The sequence below is a fragment of the Nomascus leucogenys genome, chromosome 11 (assembly GCF_006542625.1).
Source record: "Nomascus leucogenys isolate Asia chromosome 11, Asia_NLE_v1, whole genome shotgun sequence".
Classification (NCBI taxonomy): Eukaryota; Metazoa; Chordata; class Mammalia; order Primates; family Hylobatidae; genus Nomascus; species Nomascus leucogenys.
The window spans coordinates 2,747,054-2,772,996 of record NC_044391.1 but is presented as its reverse complement, the minus strand read 5'-3'; the positions used below and the strand labels follow the sequence as shown (position 1 = coordinate 2,772,996).

General features: G+C 38.4%; 1 protein-coding gene across 5 annotated transcripts in view; it reads right to left on the bottom strand.

The window, feature by feature from the left end:
• PLCB1 (phospholipase C beta 1) overlaps window positions 1-25,943 on the bottom strand; it is a 787,620-nt gene that overhangs the window by 520,147 nt on the left and 241,530 nt on the right. For all 5 annotated transcript variants that reach the window (XM_030821960.1, XM_003252590.4, XM_003252589.3 and 2 more), the window contains one exon: window positions 25,521-25,589. In XM_030821960.1, the coding sequence (XP_030677820.1) occupies window positions 25,521-25,589 (69 nt within the window). The remainder of the gene's footprint in view (window positions 1-25,520; window positions 25,590-25,943) is intronic.

The window sequence follows — 25,943 nt, the reverse complement described above, 5'->3', positions numbered from 1 at the left end:
TGCAGTAAGGAATCAAAATTGCCGTTATACAAAAACAGAAATATGTGAAAGGAGAGGAAATGAGTAAGAAACCTGTGATAATGGATTGAATTAGATCTATTTGGATCTGTAATCTCACTGCTAGGATTACAATTCGAGGCAATACTAAAGAATAAAAATGCCAAATGAAGAAGAGATATCTGCTTCAGATTTACCTATAATAGCAAAAATAAAACAGAAATTGTCTATTCAAAAGTAAATAGTAAGTAGTTAATATGATTTCTGATCAATGCATTATTATTCAGCTATACAACTGATAAATATTAAAAATATTTAGAATCATGGCCATGCTTACAATGTCATGTTAGATGAGGAAACTTTAATATGTCGTGTATGCAAATACACAGATGGACACAGTTTGATCTCTGGGAAAATAAACACACGATTGTGTATATCTGGAATTACTAAACCACGAAGGCAACTTATTTAGTTGAATTTTTTTCAAAGCAACTTTTTCTATTAATAGTAGCATCAGATGTTGACAAAATTAAAGACTCACTTGCTGTTACTCTTCCCACCTTGCTTTTAAACTGAACTCAGCAACTTCCCATTTTTTTGAAACTGAATCTTTATTAAGGCAATAATTCAGGGCTGGCCTCTAAAATAATTGGTTTTTCTCTTCTCAATCATACAACTGAATAATTTATTTAAGGCCAAGGACGCATAATTCTAGTGTTGCAGTGTAGTGCTAGGATTAATAGTGCATGAAATTTTTGCCACATGCAACTAATACCAACTAATGCCATTAAAGCAATATGCTTTGTTAGGATTAAAAGAAATATTTTGAATCCCCTTGGATCCACCACAGCTTGAATTTCTGTCCTTGAGTCAACATTGCCGCACCTTATTAATTTAGGCAAAAATGCCATCAACACAGTCAGATGATACTTCTGAACTTTCAGCTCCCCACTTCTGTATTATATGGTTTTAGATATATGATTTATTGTCTAACATCTTGTTGCCAGAGAAACAAGCTCAACTTACAAAAGTAAGGCATGATTCAGCTCAATATATTACTTTTCTGCTACAACTTTGTAGTTTCTCCATTTACAGTATAAATAGAGCATGAATATTAGTAAATTACAAGCCGAATATTTGAGGGACATGATTAAAAGAAGCTTGATGAGTTTCCAGACACTTGGAACAGTTCTAAGCATTTACCAGAAATAATTTAGAATAACATGGTACAGTTAAGTATCAGGGGAAAAGATATTTACAGAGGAGAGTATCCATCTATTATGACTTTCTGTATTTTATAGTCTAGAATAACAATTTACTTTGTTTTTTTTAAATGGGAAAAACAGATTTCTAGTCACACTTTCACCGTATTTCAAATGCTCTACGGTATCCTTCAAATAAATTATTTGACTTAAGAATTTTCAACTCAAACCATGAAATTTTGAGCAGCAAAGCATAAAATTAAATACAGAATCTAGTTCACTATTACTTATACAATTTATTCTTTAACATACTTTCTCAAAGTTTTATCAACCACCAACTCACGTGAAATACCCCACTCAATCATCTATTTTTATTGTAGATATTCTAACAGCTATTCCTTTTCAATAGTATGTATAGATAATTTATTTGAAAGCATTATTGACCTTAAAATTGTGTAAACTTAAAATTTAATTTTCCTTATTCAGCCATTCCACATTCTTTGGTATATGTGTAGGACAGAACTAATATAAGAGATCTTAAATTAATTTTATTTAGATTTTCATCTGGTATCCATAAGTAATAATATGTAGACAATGCCTTCTAAAGAATCTTTAATCTTCAAACAAAATTGCAAGCAAATTGATTAATATAGAAGCATGTTTTAGAGACCCATAAAATAAAATAAATGGCTCATTAACTACTGCTTTCGACAGTAGAGATTTATCTATGGCAAAAATAATAAAGTCAATAGGTGTTTAATTTCCCATATTGTTTGTATGTGTATCAACCAATGAAACTTCTTTTTAAACTCTTACTAAATTTATTTACACTAAGGTCCTGTAAGAATCAAGGAAAATGTAATTCATGCACAGATACAAAATGACTTATTTCAACTAAAGAGAGTCAAATTTAATTTTTAATTAACATTCATAAAAAGAAAAATTGTGTTTGCTAAAGGACTTTAACCAGGTATTACAAATCTTGAAATAGTCTAGGAAGAAACGATTTAATGTAAAAATTTAACATGACCTTACCATTTTTGAAATATGAGTAATGCTCAAAGCTTTTGAAAAATATTGTTAAAGATACCATTAAAAGTGAAAACTTTGCCAGATAGAAGCCTATATACTATACATGGCAAATGCAGATACCTAAAGGAAAACATTGAGAATATGGATGATGCAGCCAAGAGTTTAATTTGTCAAATAATGGCACAGCTTCAAGCCTATTAAACATATGCACTAACGGCCTGTAGTTTTAACGATAACAGTAACTACAACTTACAGATCCCCTATTATGAAATATATGTTATGGCCTTTAGTCCTCACAATAACCCTGAGAAATAGTACCATTAACTTCATTTTATGGATGAAGAAAGCAACATGAAGTTAAGCAACTTGATTATGACCACATGGGTAATACTGGTGGAGCCTCTTAATCACTGCTGTTCCCCAGTGTGAGGATACAGAGGCAAAGCCTCACTTTCAGGGCATAAAAGTCAACTCCCATGAACCAGAGAATCATCAGACTTCTTTCTTGCTGCACACACACACCAGGAACCGAAAAGAAACTATGACTATTAAAAGTTATTGCTTCCTAAGTAAGTTCTACCACTTTAAATCTAACCTCAATTCAAGGTTTACCTTGACTTAAAATCCTTCCACAAAGGCCAAGTAGTACCAATTTTATATAAGTCATAAGATGTGAAACCGCAGAAAAATAGGCTCTGGAAATAGTTACGAGTAGACAGGGAATCTCACTCTAGTGGTACACTAGGCATTAGGCTTGTCTAAATGCCAGCGTAGATTCCAGGTCCTATGGGAATAAATGAAATTCTTGTGTTTTGAGTAATATGTGGGCAAGGCTGACGGTTTTCTGTCATAAACTAAGGTCTCAAATTGAAAAAATAAATTAGGTGGGAATAATGCAAATAGTAAACTTTAAAATTCAAAAATCATAATATAATACAAGACAAAATTCAACATTATATTGATATTATCAAGATATATGAAAAAGATCTTTCTGGTTTAGATCACCTAAGAACCTGTTCTCTAAACATCTTTAATTAGGATCTGTGCTATTCTGAAGACAAGCATCACTCATAAACTGGTGTTCCAGTTTATTAAGTGTGGTTAACTTCATAATAAATGGCTTTTAGAACATTTATATTAATCCTATGAGATGCTTGTGACCAAGAGACCCATAGTTAAAGGAAAAAGAAAGAAGTGACACTAACCCATGTCCAACACATCAAAAGCTGTGAGAAATCCTGCAATAAAGGAACCCTTAGCATCTCCCAAACTTATTTGACCAGTCACCCAGGCTGGAGTGCAGTGGTGCAATCACAGTTCACTGCAGCCTTGAACTCTGGACTCAAGAAATCCTCCCACCTCGGCCTCCTGAGTAGCTGGGAGTATAGGCAGGCATGCACGACTGCATCCAGCTATGTATTTTTTAAGAGATAGGGCTTTGGGTCGCAAACTCCTGGCCTCAAGCAATCCTCCTGCCTTGGCCTCCCAAAGTGCTGGTATTACAGATGTGAGCCACCACACCTAGATGACATTTTTATAACATCTATTAGTATTCCAAGGAACTCACTTGGAGAAATAGTGAGTTTTGCTTTTGATAAAGTATTCTATATACCTGAGAAAAAAAATACAATAACTGTTCACAGAGCTACGCCCATTCATGGCAGGCAGTGATGAGCAAATTCTTCTCTCAAGCCCTCTGGTCTTACCTGAAATTAGTAATGCTTGGGTATAAATTTAAAAATCAAGCAGCATTTGAGTACAGAAGTACCAGGTGGCATAGAGAAAATGTATTAGGTGTGTGAGGAGAATTTTCTGATCTTTTAATCTCAGTGGTCTTGTCTCACCTTTAAACACCAACAAACATACTGTCTAATTAGTTAGGTTATTCCGTCTTCTTGAAATCTCTATGGACATTAATTTCAGGAGTTCTGGAAAACTTTACTTCATCATTAACAAATATCTGTTAAGTGGCAAATATGTTACTATCTTAATTGCCACTTTTTACATAAGATAAATGCCATACATTGGAATTCTTTCATCTGTGAAAATACCTGCTATGGGTCATGTATCACATCCAAAGGCAGTGATATAGGATTTCACTTTTTTATGGTACTTTGAAGGAATTTAAGAATTTTCAGCCATTTCCCATTCAAAGATGACAAAACATAAATTTCGCAGAATAAACTGGTATACATTCCTGAGCTCCTTCCACTCTACCCAACTTGCTCACTTCATATTACTATATCACACATTATGGCTGGCAAATCCATTTGAGAGATGTATATCATTTAGTTCTCACAGTCGCTCCATGATGGATACAAATATTACCTTTAGTCCTCAGGGATCATCCTGCTTGTCTCCTTCATTTTTTGATGAGGAAGGTGAGATTCCTAAAAGATGGTATGACTCTATCCAGGTTATTCCATCAGCTGCAGTGCCCAAATTAAAAACTAGTATCTTAGTCTATGTGTGCTACTATAATAAACAGACTGGCAAATTTATAAGCAAAGATGTGTCAGGTGGGAAATTTTTATAGAAATTTATTTCTCACAGATGTGAAGGCTGGGAGGCTCAAAATCAAGGCGTAGACAGGTTCCGTGTCTGGTGAGGGATGCTCTCTGTTTCAAGAGGGCGTTTCGAATGCTGTTTCCTCAGATGGGCCAAGGAGGAAGGGCAAAAAAGACTGAACCTTGAGTGAAATCTCTTTTATAAGGACCTTAATTACATTCATGAGGGAGGAGTTCTCACCGCCTAATCACCTCCAAAAGGCCACAACTCTAAATACTATTGCATCGGCGATTGAGTTTCAACACGAATATTGGAGGGGACGCAAACTTTCAAACTATAGCACCTCAGTGCTCATAAACTGGACAGTGCCCAGTCTATTATGAGTCCTAAGGCTGAAAAGGAATTATAATGATATACTCCATATTTTCAGAGAATACTCCCATTTCAAAATGTTTCTTTTGTTAAATTACATCCCAGTATTTTCCCCTGTTGGAACATGTATCAAATTACATGCCACATTAGTTTATGACCTAATCTCCAAAATTGAGGAAGTTCAAGTAATATATATATATATATATATACTTCATTATTTACCAGTCTTACGGAACATTAAGAAGAATAAACTGAAAAGTGAACTTAAGGCCCATAGGGAAGTAAGTAGTATCAAACATTATGATTTACGTCTTGTTACCAGTTAAAATCCAACTAGCAAGACAAATCAATACCGCAAGTATTATCATTCACAGAGAAACCAATAAACCTTCCTGGGTTCTCTCAGCTAATAAGTGCTCTGGAGCTTGAATCTGGGTCTCTCTGACCCCTAACCTTGTTACTGCATTTCAAAACATGCTTTGGATTTTGCTTCAATGACTTCATAGTGCAGAGAAAGATACTCGCATGTTCTTAACTCAAAGTAAATTGCTCTAAAATTATTCTGATGGTTGGAAAATCTATTTAACTGTTGGCAAATCTAGACAGTTTTCTAAATAAGAACTGTAAGTCTTGGTACAACAATATTGCTGTGATAGTTCTCTGGGGGTAGGTGTCTGGCTGCAAAGATAAATATGCCTCAAGTTCGTTTTTCTACAGCTAATACACAGAAGTTAGATTTTAATCAGTAGGTTTAAATGCCACAGCTACAAAAGTATAAATCTCTTAGTGATAATCCATATTAGTGCATGGAACTCTATGGTAAATAGGTAAATTATGCCCATTTAACTTGCTTTTCCCCACTGCATCACATACATGTAAGTTATATATTTTATTTACTTAATAATAATAATGATGGCTAAAATGCATTTAGACAAACAACGGATGTGACAATTGTGTTAGGTGCCTTACGTGCATTTTGTCATTGAGTCCTTACTGCAACTAGATGATATAAACATCGAGATTATTCCTATAATTCAGATGAAGAAACTAAGTCTCAGAGATGTGATATAACTTGCAGGATTATACAGCTTGTTATTGGTGTTGTGGCTTGGCTCTCTGACCCAAGAACTTGTGCCCTTAATAACGATACTCTTACAGGCACTTACAATGCACAAAGACACATACTGGGTGCCCTGGGGCATGCAGAGATTAGTGCTGATAATGCCAAATCAACATATTCTGCACTAAAGCCACTCTGCAAAAGCAATCGTGTATTTCTGAAAGGATTCTGACCACGCAGTTTTATCCACATTGACCATTGTATTGATTATAAAGAAAAAAATCTACTTTTCTATATTAAACCGACAGCAAAATAATCATACACTGCTACTCCTTATAAAGAAGCAAATCCTAAACTAGGCTTTGTAATGTAATGAGCGAACACTGTTAAGGGCTGACTTGTGTCTCCTCAACATTTATATGTTGAAGTATTAACCCCCAGTACTTTAGAAGGTAACAGTATTTAGCAATAGTGCCTTAAAGAGGTAATTAAGTTAAATACATTCATGAGGGTGGGTCCTAATGCAATACAACTTGTTCCTTATTAGAAGAGGAAATTAGGAATAGAAACAGAGGGAGGACCATGTGAAGATGCGGGGAAGGCAGCCATCTGTAAGCCGAGGAGAAAGGCCTCCAAAGAAAATAACCCTGCTGGCACCTTTGTCTCAGACTTCTCGCTCCCAGAATTGTGAGAAAATAAACTTCTGTTGTTTAAGCTTTAAGCCACTTAGCCTGTGGTCCTTTCCTGTGGTAACCAGAGAAGACTGATATAAGTACCGTGGTATACTTCTCTACGTTAAGTATAGTGGTCAAGTTTAAGGAAAACTAGACTGAAAAGTGGTCCTTTTGACAAGCATATTTTGTAGGAAAATTCTCAATACTTTTCTGTGTAAAATCTCTATTTTCAAAAGAGAAATCGTCCATGTAAGCGGGTACTCTTTTTACTTAGATGAACGGTTTTGAAACTTGGCTGAACACTGGAATCTCCTGGGAACTTTAAAGAAAATATCAGTGTTGGAGCCCCACAGCAGACATTTCAATTTAATTGATCGGGGTGTGGCCTGCACATCAGGATTTTAAAAGCTCCCCGAGTGCTTCTCATATCTCTCTATTAGAACCCATGATTGAAAACCCTGGCTTAGAGAGCAGTTCACTATGTAGAATTAATTTAAGAATTTAATGTCAGATATGTCCACAAGATGGCGCGTTATTGCATTTAAAAGAATTAAAATTGAGAACTGTTTCCCAAATGCAACTATGTACCATTGCATGTAGAACAAATTGGATTTATGTTGAAATTACACCAGACAGGGGCAATGATAAAAATGAGTCACAATCTTCTGAAAAGACCTGGGTTTGATTAACTCATGGTACTAACTCCGTCTTCAAAAACAGGTCGACTCTGGGCCTCCATGAGAATGTTCTTGGCTGCCAGGCCTTTCACCTACTATTACCCTTGAGCAGAACCGTGACCTTTCCCTTACCTTCTCCACCTACAAGCTCTCCAGGCGCTTTAGAACCCTTTGGCAATAAGGCAATAGGACAGGTGCTGGCCATTATAAATGACATAGACTCTTGATTCAACCACACACATACTCCATTCACTGTATTTTACAAATGGACACCATACATACTGAAAAATGTAGGCATTGCCCAAACATGCAAATGTAACTGTTGACAGGAGATACACCAACCTCTTCTCAAATTTGGGAAATTATACCATCCCAGAAAAGACTTAGCATATCTGCGACTTTTTTTAAAGTAAAAAGCTATTAGCCATTAAAGAAAATATTCTACATTTTAATAGTAGCTTTAAAACTCTTCTCTTGTTCACTATTGAATGGCCATGATGGTAAGGGGCAGGGAGAAAAGCCAAAAGAGTTTTAAATGCAAACATCTACCAAGAGAACCATTCCTTAACCACCCCTGAACCCCTGCCAGCATCCTGATATTTCTGCTACCAAATCTCTGACTAGTTATATAAAGGTTTTTGTTTCCAAGGAAACCACTGACATCTATGGAATTTAATGAACATAAAAAAGGAACTATGCCATATAATTTACATCTAAAGATAAATGTGAATAGCTGTCAAAACCATCACACACACACATGCACACACACACAGATCATTCAGTAAGTTTTTAGCCCTATTTTGCTCCATTTAGTAAAGATGTAAATAAACACACATTTATAGTAACAAAATGACAAAACAAACCAAAAAGCAAACCAAAAAAACTACTGAAGCATGTTAGGTAAATTAAGAAATAGTTGGAACCAAGAATAAGGGTCAAAGGTTGATCTCCTTAGCAATCAGGAGAAAAAAGGAGAAACCTTTACTTTGTTGTATAAAGAGTTTTCTTCTTCTTTCCTAAACCTCAAATATCTATACCAAATTTTATGACTGTAGCTTCACATAATGGTGAAATCTGTACAAAGTCATGGAAACAGCTTATAATCAGCAATGGGAGACAATAAATAAAGCATTCATTTCAACTCCAGGCCTCATGGATGATTCATTGAAACCACTGTTGTATAACATCCAAATAACAGCTCATTATACGATTTATATATTGGCATCCAGATTCTATGATGAGCTATTTGAGATTTGACAACCCTTAAATAAATGGCCTAATTTGAATATTAGCAGGAAATGGTCATGATATAAGGGAAAAAAAAGCATATACAAAAGGGTATCGTCAGTAAAGTTACAAGTGTGCCAAAGTGAAGTCTCAATAAAAAAAGAAAAGCTAGAAGGAAATTCATCATTTGACCTGAATTCACCATTTGATTCCCTCCATGAAATATTTTTTAGGCATCCAGGATATACACTCTTCCGGTTCTTCTTCCTCCTTACTGGTTGCTCCTTCTCAGTTTCTTCCTTTTTTTTTTTTTTTTAAAGTGGTAAAACATACATAATATATAATTTACCATTTTTAAGTACATTAAGCAGTGGCATTAAGTAGATTCACCCTGTTGTGCAACCATCACCACCATCCATCTCTAGAACTTTCTCATCTTCTCAAACTAAAACTCTGTACCCACTAAACAATAACTCCCCATTTTCTCCTCCCCCAGGCCCAGCAACCACCACACAACTTTCTATCTCTATGGATTTGACTACAATAGCTACAAGCACACCTCATTTTATTGCACTTTGCTTCGTTGTGCTTTGCAGATATTGTGGGGGTTTTTTGTTGTTTGTTTTTGTAAATTGAAGGTTTGTGGCATTCCTGAGTCCAGCATGTCTGTTGGTGCCATTTTTACAAAGCATGTGTATGCTTCATGTATCTGTGTCACATTTTGATAATTCTCACAATATTTTAATAATTAACATATCTGTTATGGTGATCTGTTGTAATTGTTTTGGAGCATCAGGAACTGCACCTATATAAGATGTTGAATTTAATGAATAAATGTGTGTGTACTGACTGCTCCATTGGCCAGCTGTTCCCTTATCTTTCTCCCTCTCCTGGGGCCACCCTTTTCTCTGAGACACAACAATATTGAAATTAGGCCAGTTAATAACCTTACAATGGCCTCTAAGTGTACAAGTGAAAGGAAGAATCATGCACCTCTCACTTTAAGTCAAAAGCCAGAAAAGATTAAGCTCAGTGAGGAAGGCATGTCAAAAGCCAAGATAGGCCAAAAGCTAGGCCACGTGTGCCAAGCAGTCAGCCGCCCAGTTGTGAATGCAAAGGAAAAGTCCTTGAAGGAAATTAAAATTGCTACTCCAGTGAACACACAAACGATAAGAAAGCAAAGCAAACGTATTGCTGATAGGGAGAAAGTTTGAGCCATCTGGATAGAAGATCAAACCAGCCCCAATGTTCCCTTAAGCCAAAATCTAACCCACAGCAAGGTCCTAACTCTCTTCAGTCCTGTGACAACAGAGAGAGGCTAGGAAGCTGCAAAAGAAAAGTATGAAGCTAGCAGTGGTTGGTTCATGAGGTTTAAAGAAAGAAGCCTTCTCCATAACATACAAGTGCAAGGTGAAGCAGGAAGTGCTGATGGAGAAGCTACAGCAAATTACCCAGAAGATCTAGCTGAGATCATTGATGAAGGGGGCTACACCAAACAACAGATTTTCAATGTAGACAAAACAGCCTTCTGTTGGAAGATGATGCCATCTAGTACCTTCATATCTTGAGAGAAGTCAATGCCTGACTTCAAAGCTTCAAAGGACAGGCTGACTCTCTTGTTAGGCATTAAGGCAGTTGGTAACTTTAAGTAGGAAGCCAATGCTCATTGACTGTTCTGGAAATCCTAGGGCCCTTAATAATTATGCTAAACCTATTTCACGTGTGCTCTATAAATAGAACAACAAAATCTGATAACAGCATATCTGTTTACAGCGTGGTGTACTAAATACCTCAAGCTTACTGTTGAGACCTAATGCTGAGAAAAGATTCCTTTCAAAATATTAATGCTCGTTGACAATGCACCTGGTCACTCAAGAGCTCTGATGGTGATATACAAGGAGATTAATGTTGTTTTATACTGGCTAACACATCCATTCTGTAGCCCATGGATCAATATATTTGACTTTCAAGTCTTATTATTCAAGAAATACTTTAGGTAGGGCTACACTGCTATAGATAGGGATTTTTCAGATGGATGTGGGCTAAGTAAATTTAAAACATTAATTCACCATTCTAGATGCCATTAAGAACATTCATGATTCATGGGAGGAGGTCAAAATATCAACATTAAGAGGAGTTTGGAAGAAGCTGATTCCAATCCTCCTGGATGACTTTGACTTCAGTGGAGAAAGTCACTGTAGTTGTGGTAGAAATTGCTAGAGGACAATACTTATTATTAGAACCTGAAGGTGTGACTGCTTTGCTGCAATCTTATAATAAAACTTGAACGGGGAGGCAGGGCCAAGATGGCCAACTAGGAGCAGCAGCCATCAGAGAGGCTCCATCAAAAAGAAGCATAATAGTGTGTGAATCCTCCACCAGCAATCAAGATATCCAGGTTCTCTCATCAGAACTGACGAGGCAGCTGGCATGATCCATGGAGAGGAAGGAAGAGCAGTGTGGTGTGGTGGTCCACCTGAGAGCCACATGGGACAGGGGAGCCCTCACCCCCCAGCCAAGGGAGGCAGTGAGTGAGCATGCCACCCAGCTGGGGAAACCATGCTTTTTCCACAGAACTGTGCAACCCATGGGTTGGGAGATCCCACTCGTGAACCCACGCCCCTGGGACCTAGGGTCCCAACCCCAGAGCTGTGCAGATTCTCAACAGCCTCTCAGCTGGAATCTGCTAAAGGCTGCTGAGTTCCCAGGGGGAGGGGCCACCAGCACCACAGCTGTGGCTGCCTGCTGTCTAAGCCATTTGAACTCCTTGCAGGAGGGGCAGCAGCCAGCACTGGGACTTGTAACTGCCTGTCACGCTAAGCTCCCTGGGTGGGGAAGGGCAGCATCCATCTCTACAGTTCCAGGCCACGCTTTTCCTCTCCTGGGGCCAGGGAGGCTGGGCGGCTTCGTCCCAAGAGGTTCCCCCACAGCCCAACACACCAGCTGTGGCAGACTGCAGCCAGAGTGCCTCTTCAGGCCTGACCCTGACTCATCCTTTCTCCCTCGGTGGGGCCTCCTTGCAGGAACTCCAACTCCAGCCAGAGGCTCAGGGAAAGAACCCTGATCTTCCTGGGCCTGAGCCCCAGGGAGAAGAGTGGCCGCAGTTTCTGTGGACCAGCAGACTTAGCCTTTCATCCTGGTAGTTCTGAGGAATCCAGGCAGCCCAGACGAGTGGGTTTCTCCCCAGCAAAGCACATCCCCTCCACCAAGTGACAGTCAAAGTGCTTCATTAAATGGGTCCTGTTCCCTGTGCTACTCAGCTGGGTAAGACCTTCCAACATAGTTGTCAGACACCCTATACAGGAGCGATCCTACCCACATCAGGTTGGTGCCCCTTGAGGTCAGAGATGCCAGAAGAAGGAGCAGGCACCCATCTTTGCTGTCCTCCAGCCTCCTTGAGTGACATCTCCTGGCACAAGAGCAAACCAGATGAATAGGGCCTGAAGTGAACCCCCAGCAAACTGCAGCAGCCCTATAGAGGAGGGACCTGACCATTGAAAGAAAAACAAACAAACAGAAAGCAACGACAACAGCATCAACAACAAAAAGTCCCCACAAATACTCCATCCAAGGGTCAGCAGTTTCAAAGATCAAAACTAGACAAACTCATAAAGACAAGAAAGAATCAACAAAAAAACACTGAAAACCCAAAATGCAGAGTGCCTCTTCTCCTCCAAAGGATCTCAATGCCTCTCCACAGCAGAACTGGACAGAGGATGAGATGGACGCACTGACAGAAGTAGGCTTCAGAAGATGGATAATTAAACACTCCACTGAGTTAAAGGAGCATGTTCTAATCCAATGCAGAGAAGCTAATAACCTTGATAAAAGGTCAGAGGAGCTGCTAACTAGAAAACCAGTTTAGAGAAGAACATAAATGACCTGATGGTGCTGAAAAATACAGCACAAGAACTTTGTGAAGCATGCACAAGTATCAATAGCTGAATCAACCAAGCAGAAGAAAGGATATCAGAGTTTGAAGACCACCTTGCTGAAATAAGGCATGCAGACAAGATTAGAGAAAAAATAATGAAAAGGAACAAACAAAGCCTCCACGAGATATGGGACTATGTAAAAAGACTGAACCTATGATCGAATGGAGTACCTGACAGGGACAAGGAGAATGAAAAGAAGCTGGAAAACACACTTCAGGATATTATCCAGGAGAACTTCCCCAACCTAGCAAGACAGGCAAACATGCAAATTCAGGAAATACAGAGAACACCACTAAGATACTCCATAAGAAGATCAACCCCAAGACACATAATTTTCAGATCCTCCAAGGTCAAAATGAAGGAAAAAATGTTAAGGGCAGCCAGAGAGAAAGGCCAGGTCACCTACAAAGGGAAGCCCATCAGACCAACAGCAGACCTCTCAGCAGAAACCCTACAAGCCAGAAGAGATTGGGGTCCAATATTCAACATTCTTAAAGAAAACACTTTTCAACCTAGAATTTCATATCCAGCCAAACTAAGCTTCATAAGCAAAGGAGAAATAAAAGCCTTTCCAGACAAGCAAATGCTGAGGGATTTTGTCCAGGCCTGACTTGCAAGAGCTCCTGAAGGAAGCACTAAATATGGAAAGGAAAACCAGCCATTGCAAAAACACACCAAAATATAAAGACCAATGACACTATGAAGAAACTGCATCAACTAGTGTGCAAAATAACCAGATAGCATAATGATGACAGGATCAAATTCCCATGTAACCCATACTAACCTTAAATATAAATGGGATAAATGTTCCAATTAAAAGACACATACTGGCAAATTGGATAAAGAGTCAAGACCCAACGGTATGCTGTATTCAGGAGACCCATTCTCATGTGCAAAGACACACATAGGCTCAAAATAAAGTGATGGAGGAAAATTTACCAAGCAAATGGGAAGCAGAAAGAAAAAAGAAAAGCAAGGGTTGCATTTCTAGTCTCTGACAAAACAGACTTTAAACCAACAAAGACAAAAAAAGGGCATTACATAATGGTAAAGGGATCAATTCAACAAGAAGAGCTAACTATCCTAAATATATATGCACCCAATACAGGAGCATCCAGGTTCATAAAACATGTTCTTAGAGACCTACAAAGAGACTTAGATTCCCACACAATACTTGTGGGAGACTTTAACATCCCACTGTCAATATTAGACAGATCAATGAGACAGAAAATTAACAAGTATATTCAGGACTTGAACTCAGCTCTGGATCAACTGGACCTAACAGATATCTACAGAACTCTCCATCCCAAATCAACAGAATATACATTCTTCTCAGTATCACATGGCATTTACTCTAAAATCAACTACATAATTGGAAGTAAAACACTCCTCAGCAAATGCAAAAGTACTGAAATCATAGTAGACTCTCAGACCACAGTACAATCAAATTAGAACTCAGGATTAAGAAACTCACTCAAGGCCGGGTGCAGTGGCTCATGCCTGTAATCCCAGCACTTTGGGAGGCCGAGGTGGGCTGGTCACGAGGTCAGGAGATCGAGACCATCCTGGCTAACATGGTGAAACCCCATCTCTACTAAAAATACAAAAATTAGCCAGGCATGGTGGCAGGCGCCTGTAGTCCCAGCTACTCAGGAGGCTGAGGCAGGAGAATGGTATGAACCCGGGAGGTGGAGTGCAAGAGTGAACTGAGATTGTGCCCCACTGTACTCCAGCCTGGGCAGCAGAGTGAGACTGTGTCTCAAAAAAAAAAAAAAAAAAAAAAAAAGACACTTTGAGAGGCTGAGACGGGTGGATCACGAGGTCAGGAGATTGAGACCATCCTGGCTAACACAATGAAACCCTGTCTCTACTAAAAATACCAAAAAATTAGCTGGGTGTGGTGGTGGGCGCATGTAGACCCAGCTACTCGGGAGGCGAATGGCGTGAACCCGGGAGGCGGAGCTTGCAGAGAGCCGAGATCGCACCACTGCACTTCAGCCTGGGCAACAGAGCAAGACTCCATCTCAAAAAAAAAAAAAAAAAAAAAAAAAAAAAGAAACTCACTCAAAACCACACAATTACATGGAAATTGAACAACCTGCTCCTGAATGACTCCTGGGTAAATAATGAAATTAAGGCAGAAATCAAGAAGTTCTTTGAAACCAATGAGAACAAAGAGACAATGTATATCAGAATCTCTGGGACACAGCTAGAGCAGTGTTAAGAGGGAACTTTATAGCACTAAGTACCCACATCAGAAAGCTAGAAAGGTCTCAAACTGATACCCTAACATCACAATTAAAAGAGTTAGAGAAGTGAGGGCAAACTAATCCAAAAGCTAGCAGAAGACAACACCTAACTAAGATCAGGGCAGACCTGAAGGAGATAGAGACATGAAAAACCCTCCAAAAAAAATCAATGAATCCAGGAGCTTCTTTTTTTTCCCCCCAAAAAAATTAACAAAATAGACTGCTGGCTAGACTAATAAAGAAGAAAAGAGAGAAGAATCAAATGGACACACTAAAAAATGATAAAGGGGATATCACCATTGACCCCATAGAAATACAAACTACCATCAGAGAATACTATAAACACCTCTATGCAAATAAACTAGAAAATCTAGAAGAAATGAATAAATTCCTGGACACTAAACCCTCCCAAGACTAAACCAGGAAGAAGTCAAATCCATGAATAGACCAATAACAAGTTCTGAAATTGAGGCAGTAATTAATAGCCTACCAACCAAAAAAAGCACAGGGCCAGATGGATTCATAGCTGAATTCTACCAGAGGTACAAAGAGGAGCTGATACCATTCCTTCTGAAACTATTCCAAACAAATGAAAAGGAGGGACTCCTCCCTAACTCATTTTATGAAGCCAGCATCATCCTGATACCAAAACCTGGCAGAGACACAACAACAACAACAAAAACTTCAGGCCAATATCCCTGATGAACATCGACGCAAAAATCCTCAATAAAATACTGCAAACTAAATCCAGCAGCACATCAAAAAACTTATCCACTAGGATCAAGACAGCTTCATCCCTGGTATGCAAGGCTGGTTCAATATATGCAAATCAATATACGTAATCCATCACATAAACAGAACCAAAGATAAAAACCATGTGATTATCTCAATAGATGCAGAAAAGGCCTTTGATAAAATTCAACATCACTTCACACTAAAAACTCTCAATAAACTAGGCATTGATAGAGCATATCTCAAAATAATAAGAGCTATTTATCACAAAGCCATAGCCAATATCATATTGAATGGGAAAAAACTGGAAGCATTCTCTTTGAAAACCAATACAAGACAAGGATGGCCTCTCTCACCACTCCTATTCAACCTAGTATTGGAAGTTCTGACCAGGGCAATCAGGCAAGAGAAAGAAATAAAGGGTATTCAAATAGGAAGAGGGAAGTCAACTTGTCTCTGTCTGCAGGCAACATGATTCTATATTTACAAAACCACATCTTCTCAACCCCAATATTCCTTAAGCTGATAAGCAACTTTAGCCAAGTCTCAGAATACAAAATCAACGTGCAAAAATCACAAGCATTCCTTTACACCAACAATAGACAAGCAGGGAGCTAAATCATGAATGAACTCCCATTCACAACTGCTACAAAGAGAATAAAATACCTAGGAATACAGCTAACGAGGGATGTGAAGGATCTCGTCAAGAACTACAAACCACTGCTCAAGGAAATAAGAGAGGACCCAAACAAATGGAAAAAGATTCCATCATCATGGATAGGAAGAATCAATATCATGAAAATGTCCATACTGCCCAAAATAATTTATAGATTCAATGCTATTCCCATCAAACTACCATTGACATTCTTCACAGAATTAGAAAAAACTACTTTAAATTTCATATGGAATCCAAGAAGACCTTGTATAGCCAAGACAATCCTGAGCAAAAAGAACAAAGCTGGAGGCATCACACTAGCTGACTTCAAACTATACTACAATACTACAGTAACCGAAACAGTATGGTACTGGTACCAAAACAGACATACAGAACCAATGGAATAGAACACCACACACCCACAACCATCTGATCTTCAACAAACCTGACAAAAACAAGCAATGGGGAAAGGATCTCCTATTAAATAAATGGTGCTGGGAAAACTGGCTAGCCATATGCAGGAAACTGAAACTTGATCCCTTTCTCCCACCTTATACAAAAATTAACTCAAGATGGATTAAAGATTTAAATGTAAAACCCAAAACCATAAAAATCCCTGGAAGAAAACCTAGGCAATACCATTCAGGACATAGGTATGTGCAAAGACTTCATGACAAATATGCCAAAAGCAATTGCAACAAAAGCCAAGCTTAACAAATGGGATCTAACTAAACTAAAGAGCTCCTGTACAGCAAAAGAAACTATCATCAGAGTGAACAGGCAACCTACAGAATGGGAGAAAATGTCTGCAATCAACCAATCTGACAAAGGTCTAATATCCAGAATTTACAAGGAACTTAAACAAATTTACAAGAAAAAAAAACAAAAAACAAATACCACCATCAAAAAGTGGGCAAAGGATATGAACAGACGCTTCCCAAAAGAAGACATTTATGCAGCCAAGAAACATATGAAAAAAAGCTCAACATCACTGATCATTAGAGAAATGCAAATCAAAACCACAGTAAGATACCATCCCATGCCAGTCAGAATCACGATTATTAAAAAGTCAAGAAACAATAGATGCTGGTGAAGGTGTGGAGAAATAGGAATGCTTTTATACTGTTGGTGGGAATGTAAGTTAGATCAACCATTGTGGAAGACAGTATGGTCATTCCTCATGGATCTAGAACCAGAAACACCATTTGACCCAGCAATTCCATTACTGGGTATATACCCAGAGGAATATAAGTCATTCTGCTATAAAGACGCATGCACACATATGTTTATTGCAGCACTACTTACAATAGCAAAGTCAGGGAACCAACCCAAACACCCATCAGTGATAGACTGGATAAAGAAAATATGGTACATGTAAACCATGGAATACTATGCAGCCATAAAAAGTAATGATATAATGTCTTCTGCAGGGACATGGATGAATTTGGAAGCCATTATCCTCAGCAAACTAACACAGGAACAGAAAACCAAACACTGCATGTTCTCACTCATAAGTGGGAGTTGAACAATGAGAACATGTGGACACAGGGAGGGGAACGTTACAAACCAGGGCCTGTTGGGGGGTGGGGGGGTGAGAGGAGGGAACTTAGAGGACGAGTCAATAGACGCAGCAAACCACCACGGCACGCGTATACCTATGTAACAAACCTGCATGTGCTGCACATGTATCTGAGAACTTAAAGTAAAATTAAAAACATAAAATAAAATAAGAAAAATAAATAAATAAAACTTGAACAGACAAGGGGTTACTTTTATGAATGAGCAAAGAAAGTGGTTTCTTGAAATGGAATCTACTCCTGGTGAAGATGCACTGAACATTGTTGAAACAACAACAAAAGATTTGGAATATTACATAAACTTCGTTGCTAAAACAGAAGCAGGGTTGGAGAGGATGGACTCCAATTTTGAAAGTAGTTCTACTGTTCTACTGTGGGTAAAATATCAAACAGGATTTCATGCTACAGAAAAATCTTTCATGCAATGAAGAGTCAACTGATGCTGCAAACTTCATTGTTGTCTTATTTCAAGAAATTGTCACCACTACCCTAATCTTCACCAATCGCTACCCTGAACTGCCAGCAGCCTTTGATATCGAGGCAAGACCCTCTGTGACTTGCTGAAGACTCAGATGATCATTAGCATGTTTTAGCAATAAAATATTTTTTATTTAATTGTAAAATTATGTCTAAAAATAACTGATTTTTAAGATATAAAGCTATTGTACATGTAATGGACTACAGTATAGTGTAATCATAACTTTTATATGCGGTGGGGAACCAAAAAATGTGTATTACTTATGCTTTTTCAATATTCACTGTATTGTGGTGTTCTGGAACCAAATCTGCAATGCTGCTGCGGTGTGCCTGTACCTCATATAAGAACAGTCATACTATATTTGTCCTTTTATGTCTGGCTTATTTCACTCAGCATAATGTCTTCAAGGTTCCCTCAGGTTGTAGCATGTGTCAAAATTTCATTCTGTTTTAGGGCTAAACAATATTCCATTGTAAGTGTATGCGACATTTTGTATATCCACTCATCCATCAATGGACGTTGGTACACAAGTGTCTGTTTAAGTTCCTGCCTTCTATTCTTTTAGGTATATACCATTCTCAGTCTCTTTTGCTGTTTCCTCCAAGTCTCCTCAAAGTCTAAATGCTGGCAATCCCATGTCTCAGATCTCAAACCTCTTTCTTTTACACCTATATTCCTTAAGAGACCTCACCCAGGCTTTGAGCCTCAAATGCCCACATTTATATCTCCAGGGCCAACATCTTCCCTGAACTCCAGACTTGTGTCTAACTGTACTGACATTATCAGGTAAAAGTCTTGCAGGCATCTCAACATTTAAATATCCAAAACCAAATTCTGGATTTTTTTCTGTTTAAATATGCTCTTCCTTCCTTCTTATCTGAGGACATGGCAACCCAATTCTCCCAATTTTCTGGGCCAAAACACTAATAGTTGTTCTAGAATCTTTTCTTTTGCTCATACTTCACATCCAATACATTATCAAACCCTGTGTCTCTATCTTAAAACATATTCAGATTATGTCATTTTGTTCACCACCTTTCCAGCTACCACCTCAGGCAAAGTCATCATCATCACCCCAGGATATCTGCAGCAGCCATTTAGTTGGTCTGCTTGCTTCTTCTCTCTTTTGTAGTTTACTCCCAACAGCCACCAGTGGAACTCTGAAAAGCTCAGATCTTGTCACTTCTGTGCTCAGAACTTTCAGAAGCCTTCCCTCTTCCATCAGAAGAAAAGCCCAAGTCATTTTCGTGGCCTAAAAGGTCTGAACTCTACTGTAGCCACATGGGCCTTCTTCTATTCCTGAAACATGCTTTGCTCTTGCTGTATCCCCGGCAAAGAGGAATGCTCTCCCTCACTAAATTCATGTCTCTACTCATATAACTGCATCCTATCAAGAGCCCCACTATGGCTCTGTAAAGCAGGAGACCCCTTCCCAGCACTCATTTTCTCAGGTCTCCAATCCCACTTTATGCTTCTCAGTGGGACTTATCTGTTATCCGTTTCCCCTATCCCATGAGGTGCTGGAACCTGCTGATAGGTCTACTGGCCATGGTGTGTATTGCCTTCCAAATCTTCATTGAATTACATCAGGTTGGTAGCTTGAAATTTGCCTCCATGGAAATAGTTACCCATAGGAAATCAGCCAACACAGCAAATCAGGGATTTCTTTTTCTTTTTTTTCTTTTTTTTGAGACGGAGTCTCGCTGTCTCACCCAGGCTGGAGTGCAATGGTGTGATCTCGGCTCACTGCAAGCTCTGCCTCCCAGGTTCATGCTATTCTCCTGCCTCAGCCTCCTGAGTAGCTGGGACTACAGGTGCCTGCCACCATGCTCAGCTAATTTTTTGTATTTTTAGTAGAGATGGGGTTTCACTGTGTTAGCCAGGATGGTCTCGATCTCCTGACCTCATGATCCGCCCGCCTCAGCCACCCAAAGTGCTGGGATTACAGGCCTGCGCCACCGCGCCCAGCCAATTTCTTTTCTTTTTTTAAGACCCAGTTTAAAACCACCACCACCACTTTCTCACTCTTAAATAAAATGCTATATGACGGCATAGCTGTTTGTCTTTTTGTTCATTGCTGTTTTCCAGCACCTATAACAGTACCTGGGAGAAAGAGTCACTCAATGACTTCTGTCGTTGAATATCAATGAATCAATGAATCAATAAAGAATGAAGTAAAAAAGCTATCATGTTTATGTAGAGATTAGGAAAGAAAAGCCTAATCAATTTTTAAAATTTGATTTTACTCTAATCTACCTTATTCTGGTGATACTACATACAACCTAGAATTTAATTGTAGCCTAGATATTTACAAAGAATCTACATTAAAATTAACACTACATATCTGAAATAACTGCCCTTTACCAATAGAATAAACTAGTTGTCAGATCAGCATGACAAGCAGTTTATTTTGTGTAACTATAAAAATATTTTTCAATGGCATTGCTGCATGCATTCTTGAGGGCTGGAAGTTGGCAGCACACGGTTTTCATGTACTAAAGTTGGGAGAGCCTCTGTGACCGTGAGGTCGCTCCCTGTGGTGTCCAAAAGCAATCCTAGAATGCTTTTGAGAAGTCACACATAAAGAAGCTTGACACAAGTCTTTAATCCTTTTTGTTGGCAGAGCACCTTACCTTGGCTAGAGTGTGACTTTTTTTTTTTTTTTTTTGGTTCACTTGGTTTGCATGATGGGGGTAAGAAGTTTCAGGTTGTGTAAACTTATTCAATATCAGTTTTACAATCTGTAAGGTGGAAAGTCATGGGTGTTTAATTCTCAATTTAAAAGCTGGAATCAAGGGCTAACGAAAGTTACATACCTAAAACCATATATCCCATGCCCCATTTCATAGATGAGGAAGTAGAGATGCCGGCAGACAGCACAACTTCCTTACGCTTGTTAATGACAAAGCTGACAAAGCTGGCACTTGAACCCACATCTCCACTTTCCCCACTTTTCCATACCCCTAAGCACGCAATACATGCTGAGAATCGTGAGGATGAAGAAATGATCTTGTTCAGCATCATTTTTAAAACTTCTCTGATACGTATTGCCCACAGTAAAAATTACACTTTATGTTGTGACTCAGAACATACAGTCACATACATGAAAAAAGTTTCACAAAACAACTTGTTCTGTACAAGACAAGATTATTTTCCACTCTCATCAAGTTTCTTTTATTTCATGAAAACTGCACGTGAGCCACTGAATGGATCTGATGGGTCAGGAACTACTAATAGATCAGAGGCCACAGTGATAAACACTCTTTTTAAAAGCAAAGATCTTTTCGAAGTGACGATCCAGAAAGTACATGTATATAGCACAGACAAGATATATATACCACAGCATCTTGCCCTTACGTGTGCTTCACAAACCTGGGAGGGCGGGAAGGAGGGAGAGAGCGAGCAAGAAAAAAAGTAAGCACCTTTGAGATTTCAAAGGATAAAGTGTTTCTTTTCTTTTGGTTATTACATTTGGATAAAGATCTCCCAAGTTCTCTCTAATGTGAAATTTTAAAACTGGCAACTTGAACAAAGGTTATCTACAGAAAAGAAGATCGGGAACTGCATGTGTTGTGTTGAGTATTGACATTTAAATTCATAAACAGGGTAACACGTGGAAGCTTTTCCATTTCCTATAAATGTTATTTCAAATCACAGCAGGCACAAAAAACAGTTCATTTTCAACCAGATCTTGAATTTCTATGTAATGAGATGCTGTAAAAAACAAAAATAATATGAATATAGAGATAAATATTTGTGGGGTGTCTGGGTATTTTGATAAATATCTGCTTCACAAATGTTCTTCATTCCTTTATGGTCTATAAGCCCCCGCAGAAAGTCTTGCAGTCAATCTGTCCTTTTGTTACATTGCCTTTCTGTCCCAAGTTTCCAAGCTTTCTTCACTTTATCCTGATATCTTTATACTTTTAATCTACTCTAAGTTTTGTTCTAACCAACTCAATGGTCTAGTTTTCCTCTTGCAGGCTGTATACCTTCTTCTCCAAGGTAGTTACACTGTAATCCTGATGCAATTCTCTGATAGGCAGCTAGTCTCTCTTTTGGGCCACCCCATATGACACTGTTAGGTGGAAGGCCAGGAGCTGCCAAGGGTGGTGTGCAGAGGGTAGTATCTAAGGGGAACCTGAAGATGGAAAAGGACCTGGTATTAGTCCATTCTCACATTGCTATAAAGAACCTCCCAAGATGGTAGTTTATAAAACAAAGAGGTTTAACTGATTCACAGTTTTGTATGGCTGGAGAGGCCTCAGGAAACTTACAATCATAGTGGAAGACGGCGGGGAGGCAGGCACCTTCTTCACAAGGAAGCAGGAGAGAGTGAACTCAGGAGGAACTACCAAACACTTATAAAACCATTAGATCTCGTGAAAACTCACTCCCTATCATGAGAACAGCATGGGAACTGCCCCCATGATTCAATTACCTCCACTTGGTCTCTCCCTCGACACATGGGGATGATGGGAGTTACAATTCAAGATGAGATTTTGGGTGGGGACACAGCCAAGCCATATCAGAACCCCTACCAGAACCTTGGATGGCATACTGATGAAAAAAAGAGGCACCTAGTCCCTGGTGACATTAACTGAGCAGTGGAATGAAACTTCACCTGAACCTGGCAATTCCACTGAAACTTTCAATACCTTCCAGTGATTTTCAATAAATTATATTTTTATTTATCCAATTTGAGCTGAGGTTTTCGCTGGAAATTTGAGGATTTTAAACTGATAGTAATAGAAACTCCTTTCTTGCCTGTCAATCCACAACCCCCTTTGAGATAAGCCCCTCCTCTGATCCCTCTTGCTGACATAAACGTTTCCAAATTAAGTGAGTGAAATGAAAAGCGGCTTTCTACAATTCTGACTTGAATTTTTTAGTGATAACAAAAACAACAGTGTTACTACCAATAATATTGGCTAATATTTAGTAAGTATTTATTATACACCAAGAGTAAGTTAAGGCAGTGGTGCTCAAATTTTGCTGCAAATTTGTTTTTCAAATCCATCATGCCCACACCACACCTGTATCAATTTGATTCTTATGGTACCAGTATTTCTGGAGGCGGAAAACACACATCAGCATTTTTGAAAGTTTCCCAGGTAATCCCGTGAGCAGTTAAATTTGAGAACTCCTGTGCTAAAGGTTTCCTAATGAATTATTTCATTTAATCCTTATAGCAACCATTTCAAGTACTTATTATTATCATTATCATCACCATTTAGCCAACAAGGAAGAAGCTGGAGTCTCAGGAAAGCCACACAGGTAATATTTAATAGAACCAGGCTTTGAAAATATTAAAGGAGAGTGAGGTTCTTGAACATCAGCAATGAATAGGAGGGGAAAAAAGGAAGCCAGGAGCATAGATAATCCAAAGAGGAAGTAATCAGTCCCTCCAAGAAAGAGCTGATGGAGAAAAGCTGACAAAGTCAGAGTATTCTAAGTGTTAAAAATCCATCCCCACGAGAAACATTTGAGGATCTAACAGTGGTTTATCAGCTGAGCACAGTACAGGCCCTACTGCTGTTCATTTGTCACCGTTCGGTAGACATTTATCAAACCACATCCATAAACGAAACACTTAACTGATAAGCAAGCTGTGTACTGCAATAAAAGAGACACATCCAAGCCTGAAAGAAACCCTCCATGTGGCAGCAGAATTCACTTTGACTCCCAATGCCTGGAGACAAAGGGGGCTCTGATGCAGTGTCAGCAACTGTCTTTAACTAATATCGATACTGAAATTGCAAGTTAGGCCAATAAACTTAGGTTCAAAGACAAATTTCATAGCTACATTATCAATATAGTTCTTGGAACTAACAGGCTTATATGAAATTTGGCTGAAATGTTGTTGGGGGAAGAAGAAAAAATATTCTTTCCTACACTAAAAACTGTGAGCAATTTTGAATCATCAACAAAGCATTAATTATGGTAAGTCTGATACAAAACTGAGAGGCTAAACTATTGAAATTCCATGTTACTAAGGAGATAAACGTAAATAACAGATTAGTTTCATATGAAACACTTACAGAAGCCTTCTTAAATACAGTGCTAATTTTTCTTTCAAAAATCTTTGTTTTTTACATTTTACCATAGATCATTTTAACCCTTTCAGCAAAAAAATAAAAATTAAAAAATCAAAAAACCCAGCAGTTGTGTGTTTGCTGTGTCATGGAATTTGCTGGCACCTACTGCCTTTTTACGCCTCTGAAGAATAATTATTCCAGGTGATTTTTTTTTCTCGCATCTCCAAAGCAACAGATCATTTTAATGTCAGATAAAGAATTTTGACTTTTAAAAGATAAAACAAAAGTTGTGGGAAGACACTTAAATAGAAAATAGCTAGTTTTATATCAATTATGGAAAGACGCATTGAGCTCCTAAATGGCAACTGTACTTCTGTGTTTGCCAATACCCTCTCTGCCAGAAATGAAGTATGTAAAGTACTAAATTTTAAATAAAATGAAAAATAGCTTTTAACTTTGATGGCAAAACAACACATCCTGCTACTATATCCTACCAGATCATCTAAGCTTAAAAAATTATGTTCTTCATCCAATATTTAAAAATTATCTTCAAAAAATAAATAGACTGCAAACACTTCTTTGAATATTTCTTCAGTAAGTTTTTCAAACCAAAACAAATGACACTGCACACAACTCATCCCAAAGTATGCTGATCTTTACTAGTAACATTTGCAGAATTAAAACTATACACCTTTTGATATTGTGGACGGAATCATTTCCATTGCAGAGCATTTCACCTATATGGGAGTTCTATGTCTAATGGTTAGTTCCCATATGTTTACGAGGTTCAAAGATTTTTTCAAATAATTTCAAGTACTTTTTAATCATTTAGAATTACCCAGTAACTTGGGTATTGTTGTTGCTGTCTTTTTTTTCAAACAAAGGCAAAATTAGAGGACGTAAAGCAAGCCCCTATGTCCAAGAACCTACATATTTATTCACTGTTTCCATCTTTTAATAAAAGAGAAAGTGTTTAGGGCATACTGGCTATTGTGTTTTACAACATCTACAACATAGAAACTTTTAATTGGGGCAATTAATTGATATTGTGATACAGCTAAACAATCAAAGCAGCATCTGGTGCATGCACAGCACTCAGCCTCCTACCTTGGGAGCTTTGGCGTGTCTCCCACATCTGGCATCTTTGACAAGGCTGAGATCCAGTAGCTCCGTCTCCTGGAAGGCAAAAACGTGAAATCATCAAGCAACCACACAGATCTTTCCTCTTTGTTTTATGTCATTGACATCACTTAAAAAAATTATCTTGAGACTTGACTGAAGACTTCTCTGCAGTTGGGATATTTCTTTCCTCTTATATCACTTCTCAATTGAATTAGGATGGAAACAAAAAGACAGCTAACTGCTAACTGCTCAGCTATACATTTTGAAAGCAAAAAGTGTGTGGTTATATCCCCAGTCTATCCTACAAGCCATTCCTAAATCATGAAGAATCAGGTCTTCTTGTTCTTCCTTTTGAATATAATCCTGGGAGTCACTGAGCGTAGGTGAGGGTATGAGGGAGGGTATGTC